A 22,779-nucleotide genomic window follows, 5' to 3' on the forward strand; every position below is an offset into this window, starting at 1 on the left:
TGAAATTGCTATTCTAGTCTTAAAAATAACCCATTTGAAAAACATAACCTGGAGATGCTTGCTTAATTAAGGTCCACTTTTGGCGAGAGGTATGGTTACCATGTCTGAGTAATCTACGTCCTCTCCAAACTCTAGTCACTGATGCCTATGACCCCATTGACTGGCTCCTGGTTCAACAAGCCTTTCTCAAAGTGGTTCAAGGGATGAGAATAGGTGTTTCAAAGGAAGGACTTTATGGTCAAAGCCCCTAGAATAAAGAACATTAAACAGATTTCTTTATTGCAGGACTTCTCAGGGTCTTTAATGTGCTAAGATGTATCTCAGTTTTCCTAGAAAGAGTATATGGGTTTCTCAAGCTTATTTGTTCTTAGAGCATCTTGTTGGACTTGGCGTCCATGACATATACTTTAGGGGACTAAGGTTAGACAGTAACAGATAGTATTTCTTTTCTTGTTCTCTGAGAGCAGAGAGCCATGACCACTTCTAGAAGTTCTACCTCTCCTGTGCTATGGGGGTTGTACAAGGGCTTTGAGAAGGAAGATCAACATCCCCTGCCTGATCTTGGATTCTGGGCCAGAGCTAGGTCCCCCCTTGGCCATCCCACTGTGCCTGCTGCCACTGGTTGTATACTACAACATATTTGGGGTTGCCGGAGTTATAAGGCAGAAGAAAAAGGGAAGTTGAGACTAGTCCTCCATTGGCTCTGTGGCTGGGAATTATGGGGTACCCCAGGTGGTCTCTGTCATTTAGGAAAGATAAGAACGAGGAAGGTCCTTAGATGGCGGTGGGAGGGTGAGGGAGCCGACTCACCCCTCCCACTCACAACCCTGCATAAATCCACAAGGTGGCCCTGGTGGGACCCTACCATTCACACCACAGGTCTGAAAATGGTCATACTTGTTCTCTGTTGATCCCTAGATCCATTTTCCATTCTGTTCTGCTCTCCTCTGTTCTCTGTGACGCTAACCTATACAAACTTTACCACCAAGGCTCCCTTGCTGGTTGGGATGGGTTTGGCCAATGGGAAGCACCAGCAGGAGATCAAAGGCAGGAGGAGAAAGAAGAGCGAGCCTTTTTTCCCCTGCTTTTTCTCTTCCTGGATTCCACGGTGACAGCTCCCGCTAGGGGGCGCCCTTCCAGGTTCCAGTTCTCCCTGGGCTATACTGCCTGCGGGTGGTGACCACTTCCTCCTACTGCTACTCTGTGGGCACCACAGCACCCCTTATCCTTGCCCACACCTGAGTCAATACTCCCTGAAACTTTCCTCTCCCAGACAGACCCGTAACAGGTACAGTAGAACCCTGTGCTTCAGAGCTCCCCAGGCATTCAGTCCGAGAAACTGAGTCCCCACTGTGCATTCAGGGGAGGCTGGCATTGGTCAGAGGTTTCTCCCACCTTTAGGGGAGACAGAGCTGATTTCACAGCCAGGCAGCAGGTGAGAAGTGTCAAAGCTAAGAGACTAAGGAAATTCTAAAATCCCCATGCCCTACCCTAATTAAGTGGATTAACAAGGCAGTTATGAAAACAGGAGATTAGACATATGAATGTGATATTTTTTGTTTTATCTTATGTAGCTCTGAAATCTTCATAAGACTTCTTAAAGATGAATATTCTCTTGCAAATGAGGATGTTCTCTTTTATCTCAGCGGCTTGGTCTGCAGAAGCCAGTGTTCAGAGGGCAGACTAAGTGTTGCCATTTCTATTTCTGCCATTCCCTGGGCTCCTCAGCACAAAGGAGAGAGGCAGAGGAGCAGGCGCGCTCTTCAGAACATAGACAAAAGCCCTGGTTTAATTAAATCAGCTGCACCCAGAGGCCAGTTTAAGAATCAGCCCTGCCCTTCTCCTGCTGCTCAGCTGAATTCCATCCTGGAAACAGCAGAGCAAGCAACCTGCCCATGGCTCTGTGATCTGGTGAACTAAAGAGATTAAAAAAAAAAAGTCATCCCTTCTGTGACTCAAAGACCCACAGAATTCAAAGGAACAAAGATGGAATCTCTTCGGAGGTGAAATTTGAAAAGCTGGTTGGGGTAGGGAAGGAGGTGGAAGTAGGCAGTTAACTCTATGAGAACAGGAGAGGCATCTTAGAGGGGCTGGACAGGGAGCAGGAAGTTGTAATCCCCAGCTTTTCCACTGCTGGTGTTCCTGACGTCTTGAATCAGTGGCTAAGTAGATGTGTTTCGCACTCAAAGTGTTAATGAACCCACAAAAAGAAACATGATGTACAATAAAAGGATCTTACAAAATGAAAACTCTGCCAAGGCCATTGTATTTTTCATTAAACTCCTTAGAGGGGAAAAAAAGGCATGCTGTCTTTGCTTTCAGTGTGCTGACCTTTGTCATTTAAATCTAGATTATTTCATGCATTGTAAGTTTTTTTGATACCATACTTCGTAAAAAGAAAAAAATGCCTCCCTTTCCTGGTGAACCATATCTTTATTTTAGTCTTTTCAATTCTGTGTGTGCAGGAATAGGGCCATTTTAGGACTATCAGCACCTGAAAGAATTGTATTATAGGCATTTTTAAAGAACAGAGACCTGCACATTAGAAGTAAAACATTTCTTTTAAAAAAGGATTTTATTCATCTGATGTAGTCATATATCAGATAAACATTCCTTGCACACCTCCTCTGTGTCAGGCTCAGGGCCAAGGGTTAGGGCTATAGACAGGAAAGGCAGCAGGTCCTGTTCTATAGGAATTTATATATCCGGTTTCCAACTTGGGCAAGACCGTGCCCTACTCTTCCCCCATGCTCCCGCTAATATTTGGCAATGTCTTGAGACATTTTTGATTGTCAAATCTAGGAGGGTGCAGCTTCTAGCATCTAGTGGGTAGAGACCAGGGATGCTGCTAAACATCCTACAACGTACAGGACAGGCCCTGCAACAAAGAATTATCTAACCCAAAATGTCAGTGGTGCTGATCTAATAGGAGGTATATGAGTGAACAGAAAGGGCAACAAAGTGAGGCAGACATATGCTTAGGTTTTATGGGAATCCAAAGGGAGAGAGTCTTCTACTTTCAAAGTGAAACTAATATTGGCTTTTTTTTTTTTTTTACCTTGAGCCATTTAGATTTGTTGTTGTTTCAACTTCTGGCAAAAAATCTCTCTGATAACATTTCCCGGTTTCTGAGAACACCATTCATTAGACCATCTCCAAATTAGGGTTGATTCTACTGGGTCTGGAAAGATGGAATCACCTGACTGGATTTGACATCGGGACTATACCAACTGGTGATGGTAACGATGGCCTGAGTGGCTAATGTCCAGATTTCTCTGTGTGACCCCTGGTTTGCATTGTTTGAAAATTCTCATCGGACCTTTACCGAAGTCTTAAAAATGATTTTAGGTGTTTATATGTAAGAATCTATTACATTCTTTCTTTCCTCACCAGTTGGAAGGACAGAAAAACCATTACGAGCAGACATATCTGTGAAGCAGGGCAGAGCAATTCTGTAGTAACCTAAGTTCTGTTGGCAACCACTGTTTTTCTCTGTAGTGGCACTGGCAATGCTCCACCTGGATCCCCACAGATCCCTTATATAGTTTCTGCATACTCCCCTCCCCGCTCCCAAGCTGCAGTGTGCCTTTGTTTCCAACAGCTTAGATCTATGCAAAAACGGCATTTGAGCTACTGTAGACACTTCGCCTGCATTCAGAGAGACTGAGGTGCCCACTGGCTGTAGGAAGGGCCAGTTCCTTTGCCTTAGGTCAGGACAACTCTGAGATGCAACTTACACCACAGAGTTGCCTGCAGGATCGGGCTGAAGCTACTTTTTGTCTAAGATCATAGCTTTGCTTGACTTCTTCCCTCTCCCCACTCCCTTACCCGTCTCCCCTGGGAGCATTTCCCTAATAAATCACTTGCACAGAAATCTTCATCTTGGGGTCTGCTTCTGGGACACCCAGTCTAAGACCCTTCTGAGAATATATTTGCTGTGGTGGTAGTATATTTGTGTCCTTGCCCTCTTTGTGAAGAGTTACAACATCATCAGCTTCTCCTTTGGACATGTGTGCCCTAGACAGAGCACATCCACACTGTCTTACATTTTCTTCCAGGGAAGTCAGCTGCTCATCCAGTCTCACTTGGTCTGTTCCAAGAGGAAACGTCCCTTTCTCTCTGTCAGGAGGGACAAGTGGGAACTCCCAGGGCCCTGTAGACTCTGCTATCAACTCCTCCGTGGCGTTGATGACTTTCAGGACTTCTGTGGAGATGTTGCAGAGAGAAACAGCAGAATACTTCTGTTTGGTCCAATAACAGAAGGGGACAGAAGACAAGAACAACATTAACAATGACATGGAAGTTCTACATTATCATGGTGCTCATCATGAGATCGATTCTGTTTCATAACACACACAAACATCAATGTGCCAAAGGAATGAGACACTAAAAAAATCTACCCAGTCTGAGGGGACCGAGAGGAGGCCTGATGTAACTTGGCTTAGCTTCTGTGACTCACAATGAATTATTTCAGATTTTTAGGGAGAGAGGAAGGAGAGCTCCAGTGGAAGCCACTAGGTCCTCTGCCCACTGCTGATAGTTTCATATTCATTACCTCGTTTGCTGGATGATATTCTCTTTCCTCAACAGAGCTTCAGTCACAGACTCTGTCAAACTACATTCACGATGTGGTCCAGTGGGTAGCTTTATGGATGAAGAGTTAGGAGACCTGGGCTCTAGATCTAGCTGTCATTTCATCTAGATATGGGACCTTGGCCAGGCTACTTCCCATTTCTGGAACTCAGTTTTGTCATCTATACATTGAGAGGATTGGAAAGAGTTTCTCTGCAGTCTCTGGTAGCTACTGTGTTGTTAGCTCACCCACATCTATTCTCAAGCCCATTCTTCCTTATCTCCCCCCACCATTAAGGCTGAACAGAAAATACACTGCATTTCCCAGCCTCTCCTGCAGCCAGGGGCAGTCATGTGACATCGTTCTGACCAGTGAGCCTGAAGGGAATGTCTATTGAGGGGCTTCTAGCAAAGCTTTTGTTTTCCTAATCAGGTGAATAGTTGCAGCTGATGCTCTCCTGCCCCCACTTCTCTCTGCCTTGATCACAGGTCTGCGGTTAGGAAGCCAACAAGAGTGAGGATGATACCAAAATGCTGGGTCAGGTGGATCAGAAAGACTGAAAGAGCCTGAGCCCACATAGCACTGGATCAGCTGAACTGCCTCTGAACACCTTGATACATGTATGCAAAATAAGTCCCTACCTGTTGGAGCCCCTACTGGCTGGATTTTCTGTTAGTTGTGGTTGAATATATTTCTGATACAAGTCACTTCTAGTTTTTATATTCATGGCTCAAAATTACAGTCAGTCCAGATCTGGGCCAAGGTCTTTAATGGAGCAGAGGTACTTCAGCCACAAAGAATTATCTGCATCTTTGAGCTCATCTGAACATATAGCACCAAGAAGTAAGCAGGAGATCAATGTTGCTTGGCACCGTTGGTGTCCATCTACAATCAATTTTACTTAGCCCATCACCGGGTTTGTAAACTGGAAGTCAAATATTGCCCATGGGCATTTTTTTAACCAGTAAAGTGTTTCAAGAAAGCCTGGAATTTGAATGCCTTTGGTACCTCCCAAGGTGTCTATCTGATTCATATATTCTGGCCAAAATATATTAATAATAGCTCTGACTTGGTTTGCAAAGTTTGTTTCCTCAAGTAAATTCTACTGCAGGTTTTATCTCACTAGAGGAAGTTTCCAGTGGCCCTGCAACTTCACTGTGGAATCAGAGTGTCTAAGTGACGAGTCCGTGGCTGAGTCCACAGTCTAGAAGCTGGCTCTGGGCTCTGGTACATGGTCTCATCCTAGGGTCTCATCCTGGCACCTGTCAGTCATCCTAGGGTTAGGGCACATGTGCTCAGAGGGCTCCTCTGCAGCCTGTCAGTTTCACAATAGCTCTTGACTCACCCAAGAGTTATGCTTCTTTTGGTTCAAGGGAGTTTGCTACATACCAGAAAAATGGGTCTGGGTTATCAGGAAAATAAGATGGAGGAAGGTGACGCAGACTCACCAGAATAAGGGAAGTGTCCGAGGGAGGGCCAAGCCAACTCTTTACCTTAGGAAAAACTTGCAGAGGCTGTCCGCCATTATCTAGAATCCTGTAACTCGATGTGGCAGGTTTTGGAGATGAATTGGACTCAGAATGTTTTTGGCAAGGAATAGCTGCCACTGTTTGCTTAAGTCCATTTTAGAAAAGGCAACGTTGTATGTATGAAAGCAGGTTTGGTACCCTTCTCCGTAAATAAAGCTTGTATTTAGAAAGCTTGCCCTTTGTTTGATAGAAGAGGTGCCTTTGTACATCATTTGACAAAGGGATTCAGGAAAAACGGTTAGACCACAGCACGATGGAAGGGCAAATGTTAACATTTACACACATCTCCAGTTGGTCCAGGGTCATTAAGGAGCCAATGTTATTAATGGGAAGGACTTCAGAGGTGCTTAAACAGAAAGAGTTATCTGCGTCTTGACTCCAACTGAACATATAATATCAAAGCGATAAGCTGGACATCAATGTTGCTTGGCAGTCATTGTTCCTTTCCGTCCAGAAATAGCCTTGTTTATTCAATCATAGGAGTTGCCAGCTGGAAGCCAAATATTGCCTAGAGGCATGCTTTTTTGACAAGAATGCCTTCTGTGAGATAAGCACTTCCCAGTTCTCTGCAGTCCCCACCAGTCATTCTATTGCATACATATCTTATTGGGGGCCTGTGGTGCGCAGGCTCTGCTCCAGGTGCTGGGATAAGCAGTGAACAGTGGATGAAGTCCCTGCCCTCAGAGTGTGCCTTTAGCTCTACCCCAGCCACTTGACACGGTGACATACTTTCCTGACCCCTGAAGGTATTTGCACTTGTCATTAAGTGAGAGTGAGCAGTCCCCAGCAGCTGGTCTGTGGAGAGCGGCACAGCTTCACTTGGGAGGTCTGTGGTCCCCTTCAGAAGGGAACCAGCTTGCAGCTGGGGAAGTGACTGAAAAAAATTATATGGAAACTGGACAAGATCTCTCTGGTTGGTTGGTGTCCCAGTTCTGCCCTCCATTGTGAAACACAAACTGGAACCCACAAACACTTGCAGGGAATTAATCCCACCTCTAGGAAATCGGGTGGTTCTTGCGTGTTCTACAGGAGTATTGCGGGCTTGCTTGGATGTGAGCGTGGGAGTGGACAGGGCACCTGCTGGAAGTGAAGATAACTGGGATTTAATTAGCTGTGTGACAGGAGCAGGGCACCCAACCTCCTTGTTCCTTAGCTTACTCACTAGGCCAGTAAGCGATTAGAAGGTTTGTCACAGGGTTAACACCAACTTGTTATGTAAATGTCCTGTTCCCTGCCCAGTCTAGATTTAAAAGTAGAAAGTACCTTCTACAATTATGTGAAATAAAGCTATATTTAGCACCAGACAGGGTTTTGTTCAGATAAAAAGCTGGTGAGGATTCAGAGGTGCTGGCAGGGAGCCCTGTGTGTGGGAGAAATGAAAATCTACAGGAGCCTTCCTGCTTTATTGCTTACAGCTCCAGAGACCTGAGCTGAATGGCACAAACAAAGCACGATTCCAGAGCCAGAAAGAGCTCTCTATGACGGCAGCCGACGTTACTCCAGACGTTAATTATAAGATGGGTGAAATGTGACAGGTCCATGGTATCAAATAAGGGAGACGTGAAAGTGTGAAGAAAATCAGCTGACAGAATAGGGGCTGTTGCAGAACAGGAAGGATGGCCTCAAAGACACTCGTGACCAAGGGCCCCATGGATGATGGAATGAAAATGGCCAGTGGACTCACGCAGTAACCAAATTCAACCTTCTAGTGATCAAAGAAACACAAATTAAACAACAAATTTATTAAGTGCCGGGTACATGCATGACTCCCTTTCAAAATGCCCAGCATAGCCAGTATGGCTTCTCCAGGGTGGAAGAGGAGCTTTCAGCTGTTGATACGCCCCGGGGATGTATTTGCTCTGACACACTGATGCTCCTTCACCTCCCGACCACGCATGGTCACCACTGAGAGCCTGAGTGTCCACCTCTAGGGTCCGGTCTGTGTCACATCCCCTTGTGGAACATCAAATCTATTATGTCAACTTTACAATCACCGGGCTGGAACCAAGAGTCCACGCTCAGGGTACAGAAGGTGATGAGAAACCTCCAGTGTTTCCTCCATCGCTCAGCAGTGAGGCAGAGAAACAAGCGTCAACCTCAACAAAGACTCAGCTTCCTGCCAGACTGTGACCAACAACAGGACCAATGCTGACCTTTAAGGAGCTGATGTACCACTCCGAGGTGGGGGCCTGCCACAGTGGCCATGTCAGTGGACCTGAGAAAGAAGACCAGGCCAGGACCCACATCAAAATCCCACCTGTATCTTTTCTCTTCTTTCTAGGGACTGCAGGGCAGAGCAGACTCCTTTACTTTTTGTCTCACTACCCACACACTTGAGCCCGAGCAATCTCTCCATCCTGTAGCCATGCCCCTTCTCGTCCTATAAAAACATGTTGCTAGAAACAAATTCTTCCTCCATTTACTCTTCCTTATAAACTGTTTTCCAAAGACATGCAGCATGCAGAGTGTTGCCAGGGGGAGATTCTGAGTCTCTAGAATTCAAAAGAAGAAAATATTTCCATCCTAAACACTAGATATACCTGCTTATTTGCAGTCCTCGCAAATTCTCCTGATAATTTTCCAGTGTCGTCATTCATTTCAAAGCTTTGTGTTGGACAAAGAAATGCAAACTCATTTCAAGCTGGAATAAGTGGGACTGCTGCTTACCAGAATGGCTCAAGCTTGTGAACATGTGAGTAGCAGGGTCTCATTAGCTGCCTGGCTTAATAGGAAGAGAACACAGTGGAATAACAGAGGCCTGATCCCAGACCCCTCTCTACCCTTGGGCATGTGCGTGCACATGTGTCTGCCAGTCTCAGCAGCGCCAAAACAGATTCAGTATCTGGCTGTGTGTGATGAACTGGGGCTGTGACAGAGGCCTGGGGTATCTATTTATGTGACTTGATATAAGTCTTGATATGACAGAACCTAATACAATGTGGGATAAAAGCTTTGAGGACTAAATGATGTGTCCAGGTTTCTGGGGCAGAAGAGGCAATTTCCCAGTTCCACCTCCGGGGATTGTTCTGACACCTTTAATAAGACCTAAACAGATAGAAGCTGAAAGGACATTGACATTAGGGTTTTTGTGAGATTTAGAAGCAGGCAGTATGCTTTGAGGTCCATGGGTCAACCTATGAAGCAGGGAGGGCAGTGGTGAGGGGACTGCCACGTCAGCAGGGTCTTGCAAAGGGCCTCCTTACCCATTGGGCTCCGCAGGCGTGGATCCTAGGGCCCACCATTCTTTTAGGGGGTCCATGAAAATGTCTTAATTTCTTTTAAAATCATGAGGAAAAATGAACTATTAGTTCCAGGCACATGTTTTAATACACAATATTAATCTTTATACCAACACAATTGTAAAATACGATTTTAGATGGGTTTTTGTAGAGGAAAGGGTCCACAAAGGCAAAAGTGCTTGGGCCCACAGAAGTCATAACTTGGCCCCGATCTTGCTGATCTGGAGCCTCTATGGAGAAGACACCTGGGCAGGGCTGGTTCCTAGGGTGGATCTGGGCAGCAGCAGCAGCCTGGTGAAGGCCCTGAGCAGGCCACTATAAGAGGGCTGGTTGTGAACATGTGGGAGATCTTTCCCCTAGATTCCCCCAAATAATGGAGGGAGACAGTGGGGGTGGGTGGATGCTCCGGTCCTGTGGTTTCCTAGTGGGGACGGATGCTAAGGTGACCTCCTCATTGTACACACCAGATCACGAGGCTTGGGAAATTCAGGTTACTCTGTGTAGATTTTGGGGAAATAACTTAATCTCTCCAAGCCTCAGCTATGAAATGGAGATAACACCATCTAGCTCAAGGGGTTTTTGAGAAGATGAAATTAGTCAGCATATGCCAAGTGTCCACAGTGTTTGGGTCCAGAGCTGTCCACCTGTCCTCAAAACTCTCCCACCTGCCCTACTGGCTCAAGATGGGCACATTACTGGTGATGGCCAGTAGCTTAGACACCTTTTATTGTGTACTGTGTTCTATTTTTTTTTTTCATTTTTGGCTGTGTTGAATCTTTGTTGCTGCATGCAGGCTTTCTCTAGTTACGGCGAGCAGGGGCTACTCTTCGTTGAGGTGCGCAGGCTTCTCATTGCGGTGGCTTCTCTTGTTGCAGAGCATGGGCTCTAGGGGGCACGGGCTTTAGTAGTTGCAGCGTGTGGGCTCCGTAGCTATGGCTAGCATGAGGTCAGTTGCTCCGCGGCATGTGGGATCTTCCTGGACCAGGGATCGAACCTGCGTCCCCTGCGTTGGCAGGTGGATTCTTAACCACTGCACCACCAGGGAAGTCCTGTACTGTGTTCTTGAAACAACTTTCCTTGACTACTTGGTGTTTTAAAGGATGCTTTTTACTATTTTTTAACCAAAAAAACAAAAAAGTTGAACTTTGCTGCTGTTTCCCAGTTTTTTTCTCTTGCTAAGTAAGAATATTAAAAAAAAAAAAATGCCACCATGGTCTACTACTGTCTGGCTTCACCATAATTTCATAAAGAAGGGATACCTTAACACCAAAAATGGAAGACACAGTATCAGAATACAGAATGGTTTGTCCTGAGAAATGACAGTAAACAACCTGACACTGACATTCAAGACATGCACACATGCATGTACGCACGCAGGACCCTCCGTTTCCCAGTAGGGAGCATACTGAACCATACGTACTGATAGGCAATAAAAATAAGGTATGTCATTGCCTAGCTGGGCAACCAAACAAGCCAGGCCCTCAAACATCATCTACTATTTCCCATCATCACTAATTTAATTCAAGCCTTCAGGAAGCATCTGCTCTATGCCCAGCACTGTACTGGGCCCTGCAGGGGATGCAGAGTGAGTAAGCCTGGGTTCTTGTCCTCAGAGAGCAGAGACAGGAGAAGGGAAGGAAGACCCAGGTAGCAGAAAACAGGTCCTACCCTGCACTGGGAGCCACAGCTGTGGACCTGCAGAGGGGCAAGCAGGTTCCGTTAATGTGTGACCTTGGGGTCAGTCTGGAAGCACAGGAAACAGAAAGAACTTTGACATAGTCTTCTAAAAACATGTTGGCTCCCATGCAGGAATTACAGGCAGAGGAGAAAAGTCTTTCAATGTTCAAGTTGCATAGAATGTGTACGTGGCCTCACCTTCTCTCCTGGGACACCTTGCTCCTGAGAGAGCCCTTTAGGGAGGAAGAGAGGAAGGAAGGGAGCCAGCTCAGTGTTAATGTGCGTCCTTCCTGTGCCGGGTCTGACCCCAGGCTTCTCGTGATTTCGTGTAACCCTCATCACAACCTGATGTGGTGGCTGTTTTCATCCTATCTTGAGAGACGAAGAAACTGCGGCTCAAGGAAGAAGATGCACAGCTGAGATTTGAACCCAGAGACTTTGGTCTTCAAGGTCCACACTCCTTCCCACCTGCCACATCACCTCCTCCACCTGCATAATTCCTGGGACCCAATGGACTGCAGAAAGTGATGGAACAACAGAATCTAACTGAATAATCAGATCCATGAACAACAGATCAGCGAGAGAAGGGCCTGTAGCCTCCACCAAGTGACATCAATCGGAACAAGCTCGTTGATTTGTACACCAATGACCAAGCCACACAACAGAGCTTGAGATCTCCCAAGCGACCAGCTCCTGTTCTGAGCCTTACTGAGCCTACCTGAGATGGAGCCACCAAAAACAATCAGAGTGAACAAGAATGTGGCCTCTGAGAAAATCTGATCTAAGTGTGATCCAGACTTCACAGCCCGCTCATTACTTTTCTGTCCCACATTACAGATGCTGCCTTGGCTTTATGAAATGCTTCTATCAAACCGCCAGAGCAAGCAAGGAAATTTGTCCAAATGCCCTGATTTCATGTATTTTTTTCCTTCTCAAAGGTAAGAAAAGAAACTCCATATGTCCTCCTGAATAGTTGACAGAAATCTGCTAGAAAAATTCAATGCAAATATGTTTCAGTTCTCATGAAACATAAGGCGCTCCGGCAAAGCCTCTACAACCCGTCAAAATACATTCTCCATGAACAGACTCACGTCCCCAACGACTGACTTGAAAGAAGGTGGCACAGAATTGTGGAAAGAAATTGGAGTATGAACCTAATAAATTAGCATATGTAATAAACTGAAACATGAAATGTAATGGAGATCAGAGAATGGACCTCTAGGAATGTTTTGGTTCTTAAATCGTTTAGATTTTGATGGTCAAAGCCACCTATGAAACAAATAAGATTTTTAAAAATTGTGATAATTGAAATGAATTTTTAAAAAAATTTATTTCATTTATTTTATTTTTGGCTGAGTTGGGTCTTTGTTGCTGCATGCGGGCTTTCTCTAGTTGCGTCGAGCAGGGGCTACTCTTCGTTGAGGTGCGCAGGCTTCTCATTGCGTTGGTTTCTCTTGTTGCGGAGCATGAGCTCTAGGGGGCACGGGCTTCAGTAGTTGCGGTGCATGGGTTCAGTAGTTGTGGCACACGGGCTCAGTTGCTCCGCGGCATGTGGGATCTTCCCGGACCAGGGATTGAACCCGTGTCCCCTGCATTGGCAGGTGGATTCTTAACCACTGCAACACCAGGGAAGCCCGAAATGAATTTTTTTAAATGTGCTATTTGCACATTTAATTTAGTTCCAGAAATAAACCCACTGGTCTGTATGTTTCCCCATGGTCATTTTCTTTCCCTTCCTTGGTGGAGTCCCTGTTGTTTGATGTGGGCACCTGAGCAAGGCCACTCCAGGACCTGGTGATGGTGAGAGAGGAGGGGAATGCTGGGGCCACTGCCTTTGACCATACCTGCCCGGGCAGGTGTAGGGCAGGCAGGACTTCCTGTCCTGGCAGAGGAGGTGATCATAGTTGTCAATCTCTTTTGCTTAGCATACTGGCTGTTCCTCAGAAAATTATTTCCTGATACTCACTGGACACACTTCCCCACTTGTTGGCGGTAACCAGGGCTCTGCCAGGGCACGTGCTCAGCTCCATAGTAGCCCAATGACACAGGAAACCACCTTCCACGTTCACTTGGAACAGAGGTGGCACATGGCAACCAGGGTGATCTTGATAAATGTAAGGTCCTCCTTGTTATGTCTCTGCTGAAACCTTTCCAGGTGCTTCCTATCTCACACAGAATAGAAGCCAAAGTTCTCCGCATGGCCCACACCGCTGGCTTGCTCTGGCCCCTCCCTCTCTCACTTCTCCAAGTGCTCTCCCCTTGGCCACGTTGCCCCAGCTACCCTAGCTCTTTAAGCCGTTCCTTGAACTTGTCAAGGTCATTTCCACCTTAAGGCCTTGCATGTTTTTCTCTGCCTGGAAAGCCCTTCCTTTAGATCTTTGCCTGACTTTTCCCTTTGTGTCTTTCGGGTTTCAGTGGAAAACAGAGTTGGTCAGAAAAGTCTGGATCATCCATGACTCATACTCCTTCCAACTCCATCCGTGAGCATCCTGCTGAATCTCCTTAGCACTGATCACTAAGGACTTCTTCCCCTGTATGTGTTTACATACTTATCAGCTGTCGCCCCCAACAGTGGGTAAATTCCACAAGAGCAGGGACCTTTTCTCTCTGGTCCCTATTGTATTACAGCTCTTAGAATAGTTCAACAATTATTTGTAACAAGGATTGAACAAGAATTCAAACTCCAGAACTTGTGCCACTACCTCTCATGGGAAGTTGGCATCTTTTCCTTATTGTCTCCTGTACGTATTTCTGGCCCTGCAAACCTGGGGGAGCCATTCATTCCTTTGTTGGAGAGAACATTAAGGACCTTCCTCTCTTGCCACATCCCTTCCCCCAAAAGAACAAGTGCACATACGTCTCAACACACTTATTAAAAAATGATCTCTTCCCAACCAGGGGTGAGAGGTGGGTGGTAATTATGAGATCAGTTGTGAGTTAAATTAAGTATATTCTAGGGCATACTTCTGGACTATTGCATTGCATCCTTTATCAATATCTCACAAATTTAATTACTCTGCCTTTAAAACATGATTTACTATCTTAATAGATAGGTCCTCTTCATTTCTTTTATTTTTTCTAAGCATTTCTAAGTTATTCTTGACTTTATTTTATCAGGTGATTTTTTGAATCCTTTTGAAAAGTTAAAAAAAACTTCTAGTTCAGATTTTGATTTAAATTACAGTAAATATCTACCCTCATTTTGGAAGAATTTTTCTTTACACTGTCTTTCCTACCAGCAAAACTGGTAGGTTTCTGAGAGATCTGCAGTCTTCTTGTTAAGCTTTAATTTCACATTTTTTTGTTCCTGTTGTGGTTGGAATTAATTTCCATTTTATCTCCTCACTCCTCCAGTCTGGTTTGAGATTCATCTATAAATTTTAGTTATGAAGTGGGCAGTTCTAATGTAAATCCCAGAACCTATTGAGCTGTATTGCGTAATTGTGCCGAATGATACAGATTCATGAATAGACTTGCTACTACTAGACCTTTTCTTTGAATAGAATGAATTTTTATTTTGCATTTATTTGCATTCAAAGTTGCTGTATTCTTTTCTTTTTTTTTATTGAAGTTGATTTACGATGTGATGCTAGTTTCAGGTGTACAGCAAAGCAATTCCGTTATATGTACCTATCTATATATTCTTTTCAGATTCTTTTCCCTTATAGGTTATTATAAGGTGTTGAATATAGTGCCTTGTGCTATACCATAGGTCTTTTATCTATTTTATACATAGTAGTGTGCATAGTTGCTGTATTCTTTTACGGGCTCTTTTTATCTCAAGTAAATGTTTGTGATCTCTGACCTTACCCTGGGGATCCTTTATATTTCTCCACACGTTTTTCTCCCATTCTATGCAATAGCTATTTCAAACCCTCTCCACAATCCTGACACTCAAATTTCACTATCCCTCACTTTCAGAAGGCAAACTTGCCTTCTAGTTCAGAAAGCTAGAGATGTAGCCAAGCAGGACCTTATGGGGCCTTCCCAGGACAGACCGTCCCCTGCCCCCATGTCCTCTGCCTGCCTCTTGTTTGTAGAAAGACTTTAGCCTCCTAGGCCATCCCTGAGTTCCAAAGAATAAATTTAATAAATTTAGAAGTGAGAAAATGCAGAAGCAAAGGAAAACAGTCAAGCAAGACAAAATAATGATAGTTTAGCCATTAAACAAAGTCAAATACCTTTAGTTCCTCTCAAGGGCTATAAGATAACATTCTGAGCCATATCCTTTGAGCTGTTTTGCAAATACTGAAACCCCCGCAGGTGGAAAACATTAACTGCATGCTGACCACCAGCATGTAGGCAGGCCCCAGACAGGCTGGAACCAGAAGGTTGATGATGCTGACTCCCCATTACCTCACTACCAGCCAATCAGAAGAATGTACACAAGCTGATCATGTGCCCTGCAACCCTCTCACTCACCCTACCTTTAAAAACCTTTCCGTGAAAGCCATCAGGGGTTCCGGCCTCTTGAGCATTAGCCATCCCCAATCTTGCTTGGTGCCCTGCAATAAACGCTACATTTCCTTTCACCACAACCCAGTGTCAGTAGATTGGCTTTACTGTGCCCAGGCAAGCAGACCCAAGTTTGGCTGGGTAACAGAGGGGCGGAGGGGGGGAAGCATAGAACATAAAACAAACTCTCTTCATCTTCCTAAACATCAAATTTATCCACTTACTTGTATCTGGACTATTCTGTCTTTGCCATTCCAATGCCAGTGCCCCATCTGTTTTCTGGACCTCATCCCCTCCATTTCCCCAAGAGTCCCTTATTGTTGGACACTTAGGTTGTTTCAAAGTTTTCCTAGTATAAAAATATAACACTTGATGAACTGCATTGTGACATACCCTTGGCTGCTTGTCCAGTTATTCCTTAGGATAAATGATTGAAAGCGTATTTGCTGGATCAAAGGGTGTGCACACTTTGATTGCTTAGAGTTACCAAGTCACCAGTGTGCTAATATGTGTTACTTTGTGGGTATTAGACTGCCTATTTCCCCGAACTCTTACCAACATTGATTATCGTTCTTTTTAACCATCCAATTTGTTAGGCAAAGTGGCATTTCATTATTTCAATTTGCATTTTTATTGCTTGTCTGAACAAACGATAAACTTTGCCCTGTTCATGGCTGTCTTCCCAGTGCCTCAAGGCGCTTTTGTTGAATGGAAAAAATGACTGTGCACACCATATGCCAAGTTCTAGGCTAGGTGTTGTATTGAATACAGCTGAGATACAATTAAAGTTGAATATTTTTTCATATGCTTATTGGTCATTTACATTCTTCTTTTTTTGCTTTTATTTTTGGTCAATTGTCTGCTTATGTAGACTGCCTTTTTATCTATTAGCATTATGAGTATATTAATTCTCGAGGGCTCAGTTCATCTTTTGCCTAGAGAAGAAGATGTTCTGTTGAAGCCCTCATAATCCAGGAGAGAACCCAGAACTCTTTTCCCAGCCGTGCAGGCCCCTCCCCCAAACACACAGGACACAAGCGTGGGAATGAGTGACACCAGTGACAACAGGAGTGAAATGAAACCTCACCTGTTCAAGCGCTGTGGATAAGAGCTGTAGCTCTAAGTGGACAGCTAAAGCTTCTCTTTTTTCCTAGCGCAGCAGTTAAATAGAAAGTTAGAAGAGGCAACAGGCATAAGGCCTACTGAGATCAGTGTAGCTTGTAAGGTATAAGTGGGGATTGAACCTTTAGCGCCAACTGAAGATGGAGACATGCTTCTCAAATAAGATACTACCTGGGGTGAAAGACACTGAATCCTCATGTGGATGGTGAGTCATTTTACAAGGGTGAGACACACATGGACAATACTTGATTTTATGTTAACACTGTGATATCGACAAAAAATTTTTCACAAGCACATTAAACTGCAGAAACCCACAGCTCTGGGTTTTCTCAGGCAACAATCAATCTGTCTGCTTATCCATTGACCAGTACTGTGTTTCTATATGACTTGATGCTAGTAAATGGGGAGCAGCTGTGAGAAGATGCACAGATCTGTCTCTTATTTGAGGAGAAAGACATTTATTACTTTAGGGAAGTCTCAGTACTTTGAGGAGAATTATTCCGTGAAACTATGAATATGGGAGTTATCTGCTGGTCTGTGACTCCCTTGTGAAACTAAAACACAATGATTCAGCTACTTGTGATAATTAATAAACAAAGACACTTTGCTTTCAGGACATTGCGTGTACAAATTTGACTATAATGCAAGAATTCACTAATATGGGCCTTCAACAAACACTCATGTTCCAAAAGCTTGACACATAGGACATCTTTTGTCATATAAATAGTGTCATAAATGATACTAATATCAGGAAACAAAAACCTATTTAATGCTTTACATGTCTAGAACCATGGGGAGCAGGGACCTTGGGGATCACTGCTTTAAGCTTGGGGAGATAGGGTTTTGTGGGAGATTCAGCCCCTGCATGTAGTCTCCAAAGTCAGGCCAGGAGTTCTTGACCTTTCTTTGCGTCCTTCTCTCAGGAATGCAGCACCTGCATATCCAGGGGCAGATGGTTCTAGGAACCACTTCAGCCAGGCCTTTTTCCATAACCATTGGCACAGCCACCTGCCCAGCGGCAGAGGGGAAGCAAGTGCTTATTCCCGGGCTTGAAGGATCCCAAGGTTTGGAAGGTTGACCATGAGGTTCAATGAAACCAAGATGACTTCAATTAAAAACATGGCCTCTAGGAATCCAGGTTTCTGGGCTGGCCCCAAGTTTTACAAGCTGGTTCTTCAGGTAGTTAAAATTCAGATGGCAGTGACCATCCTTGAATCATCATTGGGCCCCCAACACCCAGCCAAAGTGAATCAACTGTAGGGACAAGTCTGCCTACAGCGAAGGGCTGACTCCCATCAAGAAACAGCATGTTTCTAAAATGGTTATTCTGCTGCTGGACAAGATTGTGAAGCCCTAATACCTACATGGGTTGTCATACCAAGGACACTGAACTGCCACTGATGTCCCTGTGTCTATGGGAATATGCACATTCCTCTGCTTTGGCTCCCGGAGAGAAGAACCTGCGATAGAGGCAGGAGGAATGGTGAAGTCTGGATAAAACTCTCTGTGTAAGGGATCCTCGTGGTCAGGCAGAGGCCATTAGCAGCCAGTTAGGCATTTGGATTTCTCCACTGCTTAGTCACAGATACTGCAGTGAGTGTTTGTGAACTGGGGACTCTGTGTGTTTTCCTGTTTGGTTACTGTCTTAGTCTGGTTTCCCCAGAAGCAGACCCTGAGACAGGGATTCGAGTGCATGGAGTTTATTTGGGAAGTGATCCCAGGAACCAGTGGAGGAGGGGGTGGGGCAAGGCAGGGAAGAGAAGGCAGCCAGATCCAGCTGGTCCTCACTGCGGGTGCCCAGAGCCAAATCTGCTGGGGAACTCGGGGCATCAGTGGATAGCACACACTCCGTGGGTCACCACCTCAGTGGAGGCAAAGGAGTGGAGTATTTACACTCTTCCCATCAGTCACTGGTTAGGGCTGCTTCTGGGGAGGGGAGTGTTATTCTCTCACTCCCAGCCTGCCTTCTGCACAGGAAGAGGAGCTCCTGCTGTGCCGGGAGCCCCCAGGCAGATGGACCTTGGGCCAGTGTGCAGTAGCACGGTAAAGAGATAAGGCAGGCACGAACAGCTTCTGGAACAGTTTCTTTAGCCCAGATCCACTCCCCGACCATGGCGTGTGTGTGTACATGTGTGAGCGCTGGACAAACTAGTTGTGGTCGGATTACAAGGGAAGTCATAGTTACTCTGATCCCGAAGATGGGAACCTGGGAGGTTCTGATGTGCTATTTTCCCCATTACATTCTTCAGAGCATAATGAAGCACCGAACGTGGCTACAGACCTCTGGCCTGACACTGCACGTGTGGACGGGACATAGGCACTAAGCTGTTCCCTCAGTGCTAACACAGGGGCATTATTTCACGACAGTGAAGTTTCTTTTCCTTGAGGTTGTTAAAGGGGCTGTGAGGTTGTTAATATTTGCTGGGCTCTGGCTGTGTGCTACCTCTATGCTGCATAATTCAGTCCTCCCAGCTCTATAAGGGGGTATGATTATCCCCATTTTACAGACACGGCCAACATGTGTTTGTCCAATCAACAATGAAGACCTGGACTGGTTTTTAGGGATCGATATAAAAACAAGCCAGACTTGGGCTTGTCGACAGGCAAGTTCAAGGGCCGCAGGGCAGCTCCAGCTGCTGAGTAGAGAAAGGATTGGAGGGGCCAAGGAGGGCAGGTAGGGGGCGGGGTATAGGAAGCAGGCAAGAAATGGCCTTGGCTTAGAACCAAAGTCCAAAGTTTGCAAACTGCATGGATGTGTTTCACAGTCAGTCTAATCCTGAAGCCTATCTCTATACCCTTCTGCCTCTAAATAATCTTCCATAGATGAACGTATATTTCTGTTTTCCTTTCATCAGAGTAGCCGATGCCTGATGGAGAGAGATATATTGATTACCTCTTTTTGTTTGCTATCTGGGTTTTTACATACACAAGTGATATCTGGTTGACTATTTAATCCATTGATTCATGGTCGGCAGTGGGAAGGACTTAAACTTTGAGAAACTGACACATTTGGGAGTTTGAATAAAAGCAACTCCCCTAATTTCCTGCTCAGCGAGGGCACAGGGCAGGATGGGGGCAGGATGGAGGGCTTGGCCAGCACCCAGGATTTTCCGCCTTTCCCTGTTCACATTCTGCCCAGAAGAGCACAGTACAGACGGATGGCTGTGCCTCCAGAAGGTGAGGCCTGCAGGCTGATGAGGGGCGTGTGTGCGTGGCTCATCCCAGCCTGGCGTGCTGCGGGTACAGCATGAGCTTTTGGTGCCTTGGGACCACCAGGCAGCAAAGCCAGTAGGATGTGGAGCCACTGTAAGAAATAATGTGATATTCTTCAGTTACCGTCTGGCTCTCAGCTCTAGCAGACAAATGTGATTGTAATGGGCCATCGGTTCAAGTAACAGAGAGGATCAGAGCCCATAACCATTGAAGAGGCAATGGGTCGGAGACCATATCCTGGGGAAGGGCTGCCCGTGAAGGCCAAGATCTGCTCTCCACCCACAGAAATGCTGGGGGAAAGAGATGTGCGCCATCCCTAGGCAAAGGACCCGGCAGGTTTATGAGTGAGGATTCAATGATTATGGAGGCCGGGTTGGGAATGAATGCAAGGCAGAGTCTGAGGTGTTGGAAGGTTCAGGGCCTCAGCCATGGAGGATGGTCCCCACTTCCCTTGGGGCCTGCTCTGGACCACCTGTGGTCATTCCTGGGTTGGCCAGGCTCCTGCACAGTACCCCAGCTTGGCTCTTGAGCAGATGAAGGGGACTCATTCACCATGCACGTGGGTTACCAGCAGCCTGTTAGCTTAGATAGCCTACTCTCAGAATAGGGAAAAAATTGATCCTAAGTACAAAGAAGTCTAGATGTTACCAGATAAGATCTTATCTGAGTTCCAGAAGAGGCAGCTTGTTGTAAAGGAAGGAGCCTGTGATTTGATGCCAAGCAGGTTTGTGATGCAGCCTCAGCTCTGAAACTTACTAGCTGTGGGCCTTGGGTAAGTAGCTTTGTGACTAGACTCAGTTTCCTCATCTGCAACATGGGTCTGTGTCTGCCTCAAAGGTTTTATATTAAATGAACTAACTAACATGTGCAAAGTGCCAGGCATGTAGGAGACATTGAACAAATGCTAGCTTCTTCCCCTTCCACTGGAGGCAGCAGGGATATCCTGACCAGGGGGCCAAGTCTAGTGTGAACGTACTTGGTGGAGCTGTAGTGGGAACCCAGGCATGTGCTGGAGGACGGTGGGCAGAAAGGCTGGTATCCCTTTCTGCCAGTGGCAGGGTCTATTTTCTGTGCCTTCCACACAATGTCCCTTGGAACTCGATGGCCAACTTGGGGGAAGGAAGGGAGGATGGTGGGACTGAAGATCAGGTGGTTGGAGCTTTGGGGACCCTCAGAGCAGCAGTCCTTTTATCTGTTTAAAACACTGGGATTCCATATAAGGTTTGTTTGAGAAAGGCTTCTGGCTAAGTCAAACAAGCCAAAATCTGAAAACTGCAGAGATAAATGATCCAGAAGGCCACTTTCCACACAAAGACTTTATACTATGAAATGACGCATCATCATTGGCTAAAAGAGGATTGGCTAGATGTTCTCAATCCACAGGAAACATTCCTTCCTGGGAGAGGGTGGGGCGGGAAATAACACAGCTCTTTACCAATGAGAGAGATCATGGGTACTACGTTATAGAGTCGAAATGTAAGGGCTGTTTTGATGAAGAATAGGAGATGAGAGGTCTTGGGAGACTTCCAAGGACACGCGGTGCTACTTTCCTGATTGAATAACAGCGTTAATCAAGCAGAGTTTTCTTGGGTTCTCCCAAGTGCATAGGGATGGGCATTTTAGAGAGTGCTCTTTGGGGTCCCAGCACATCTCTGCACAAATGCAGAACCTTCCCCCACACCCCAGCTGCAGAAACCAAGCCGTCTGCAGGTGGTTTCACAGAGCTTACCTTCTTCAGCTCTTCCTGGACACTCTGGCTGTTGTCTTCAGAGGACAGACTTTCCTTCTGGTTCTCAGACTCTGTCTTGGGCTCGGACTCCTGATCCTCCCCAGAGGAAGTTTCCTTCTCACTCATTTTCATTGCCAACTCGTACAGCCTGTTTGTCCGTTTCTCTTCTGCAGCGTCTGTGCCGGCCTGTGGGTGCCGAGCCTCATTGCAGGTGTCAGTCTTTGATAAATCACCAGACACCTAAATGAAAGCCAGAATCATGAGCTGAAGACTCTTCTGCTACAGTCATGTTGCTTGTTGTTCCCAATAATCCCTGAGTAAAGGACAATCAGGAAAATGAAGCTCTTACCTGATCTGCTTTCCCTATGGATGGACTTTTTATTTTTACTTCTTCAAACACATGCATCTTAACACTTTGTTAAAAATTAAGGCAGGTGAGCACCTGTACTCAGAAAAGTGACTTCAGTGTTTTTCATTTGCAAAATACTTACCGAGTGCCCACTAGGGTCAGCACTGTGCTGGTGCTGAGGATGCAAAGCTGAGCAAACCTCCGCCCGCCCCCTAGTGGAGAAGACACTAAAACCCTGACAAGTGCACAGAAGCAGTGCGTGGGGAGGGAGGCTTTGACAGCCCTCTAAGGGGCACCGGATGGCAGGGCTGGGACTCAGGGAAAGCTTGCTTGTGGAGATGGTGTTTGAGTGGAGATTCAAAGTGTAGCAGTTACCCAGCTAAAAGGGAGAAAGGAAAGAATGGTATTCTAGGCAAATCGCAGATTTTGAGATGGTGCAGGGTCCTTGCGCATACATAAGGAATACTGTGTGCCCTTCCCTTGATAATTACACAATTACATCTCCGGCTCCTACTATCTCCGAAGCTCTCTCTATGAGTAGAACCCTGACCAGGCCTGGGGAAGTTCAGGAAGACATGACATTCTAACTCTCTATTTTTCACCTTATATTAGACAGATATGTATGGAATCTTAGCAAGATAACCCTTAAAGTACCATTAGGGTCCACTGGACCCAATATTAGTTTGTGGTTTTTTTTGAATTTTATTTTATTTTTTATACAGTAGGTTTTTTTTTTTTTTAACATCTTTACTGGAGGATAATTGGTTTACAACGGTGTGTTAGTTTCTGCTTTATAACAAAGTGAATCAGCTATACATATACACGTGTTCCCATATCTCCTCCCTCTTGCATCTCCCTCCCACTCTCCCTATCCCACCCCTCTAGGTGGGCAC

At 45.6% G+C, this 22,779-nt stretch overlaps 1 protein-coding gene and 1 long non-coding RNA gene across 4 annotated transcripts in view; one reads left to right on the forward strand and one right to left on the reverse strand.

The window, feature by feature from the left end:
- Positions 1-22,779, forward strand: part of LOC132432215 (uncharacterized) — a 266,402-nt gene that overhangs the window by 137,810 nt on the left and 105,813 nt on the right. The gene's annotated exons all lie outside the window — the stretch shown is intronic.
- The window catches only part of MYRIP (myosin VIIA and Rab interacting protein), a 217,716-nt gene that overhangs the window by 15,521 nt on the left and 179,416 nt on the right, over positions 1-22,779 (reverse strand). Inside the window, exons 11-12 of one of the 2 annotated variants that reach the window (XM_060022306.1) lie at positions 21,538-21,777; positions 4,047-4,241 (exon numbers count right to left, since the gene is read on the reverse strand). In XM_060022306.1, the coding sequence (XP_059878289.1) occupies positions 4,047-4,241; positions 21,538-21,777 (435 nt within the window). The remainder of the gene's footprint in view (positions 1-4,046; positions 4,242-21,537; positions 21,778-22,779) is intronic. The other variant, XM_060022307.1, reaches the window with a different exon arrangement.

Source organism: Delphinus delphis, chromosome 10 (assembly GCF_949987515.2).
Source record: "Delphinus delphis chromosome 10, mDelDel1.2, whole genome shotgun sequence".
Classification (NCBI taxonomy): domain Eukaryota; kingdom Metazoa; phylum Chordata; class Mammalia; order Artiodactyla; family Delphinidae; genus Delphinus; species Delphinus delphis.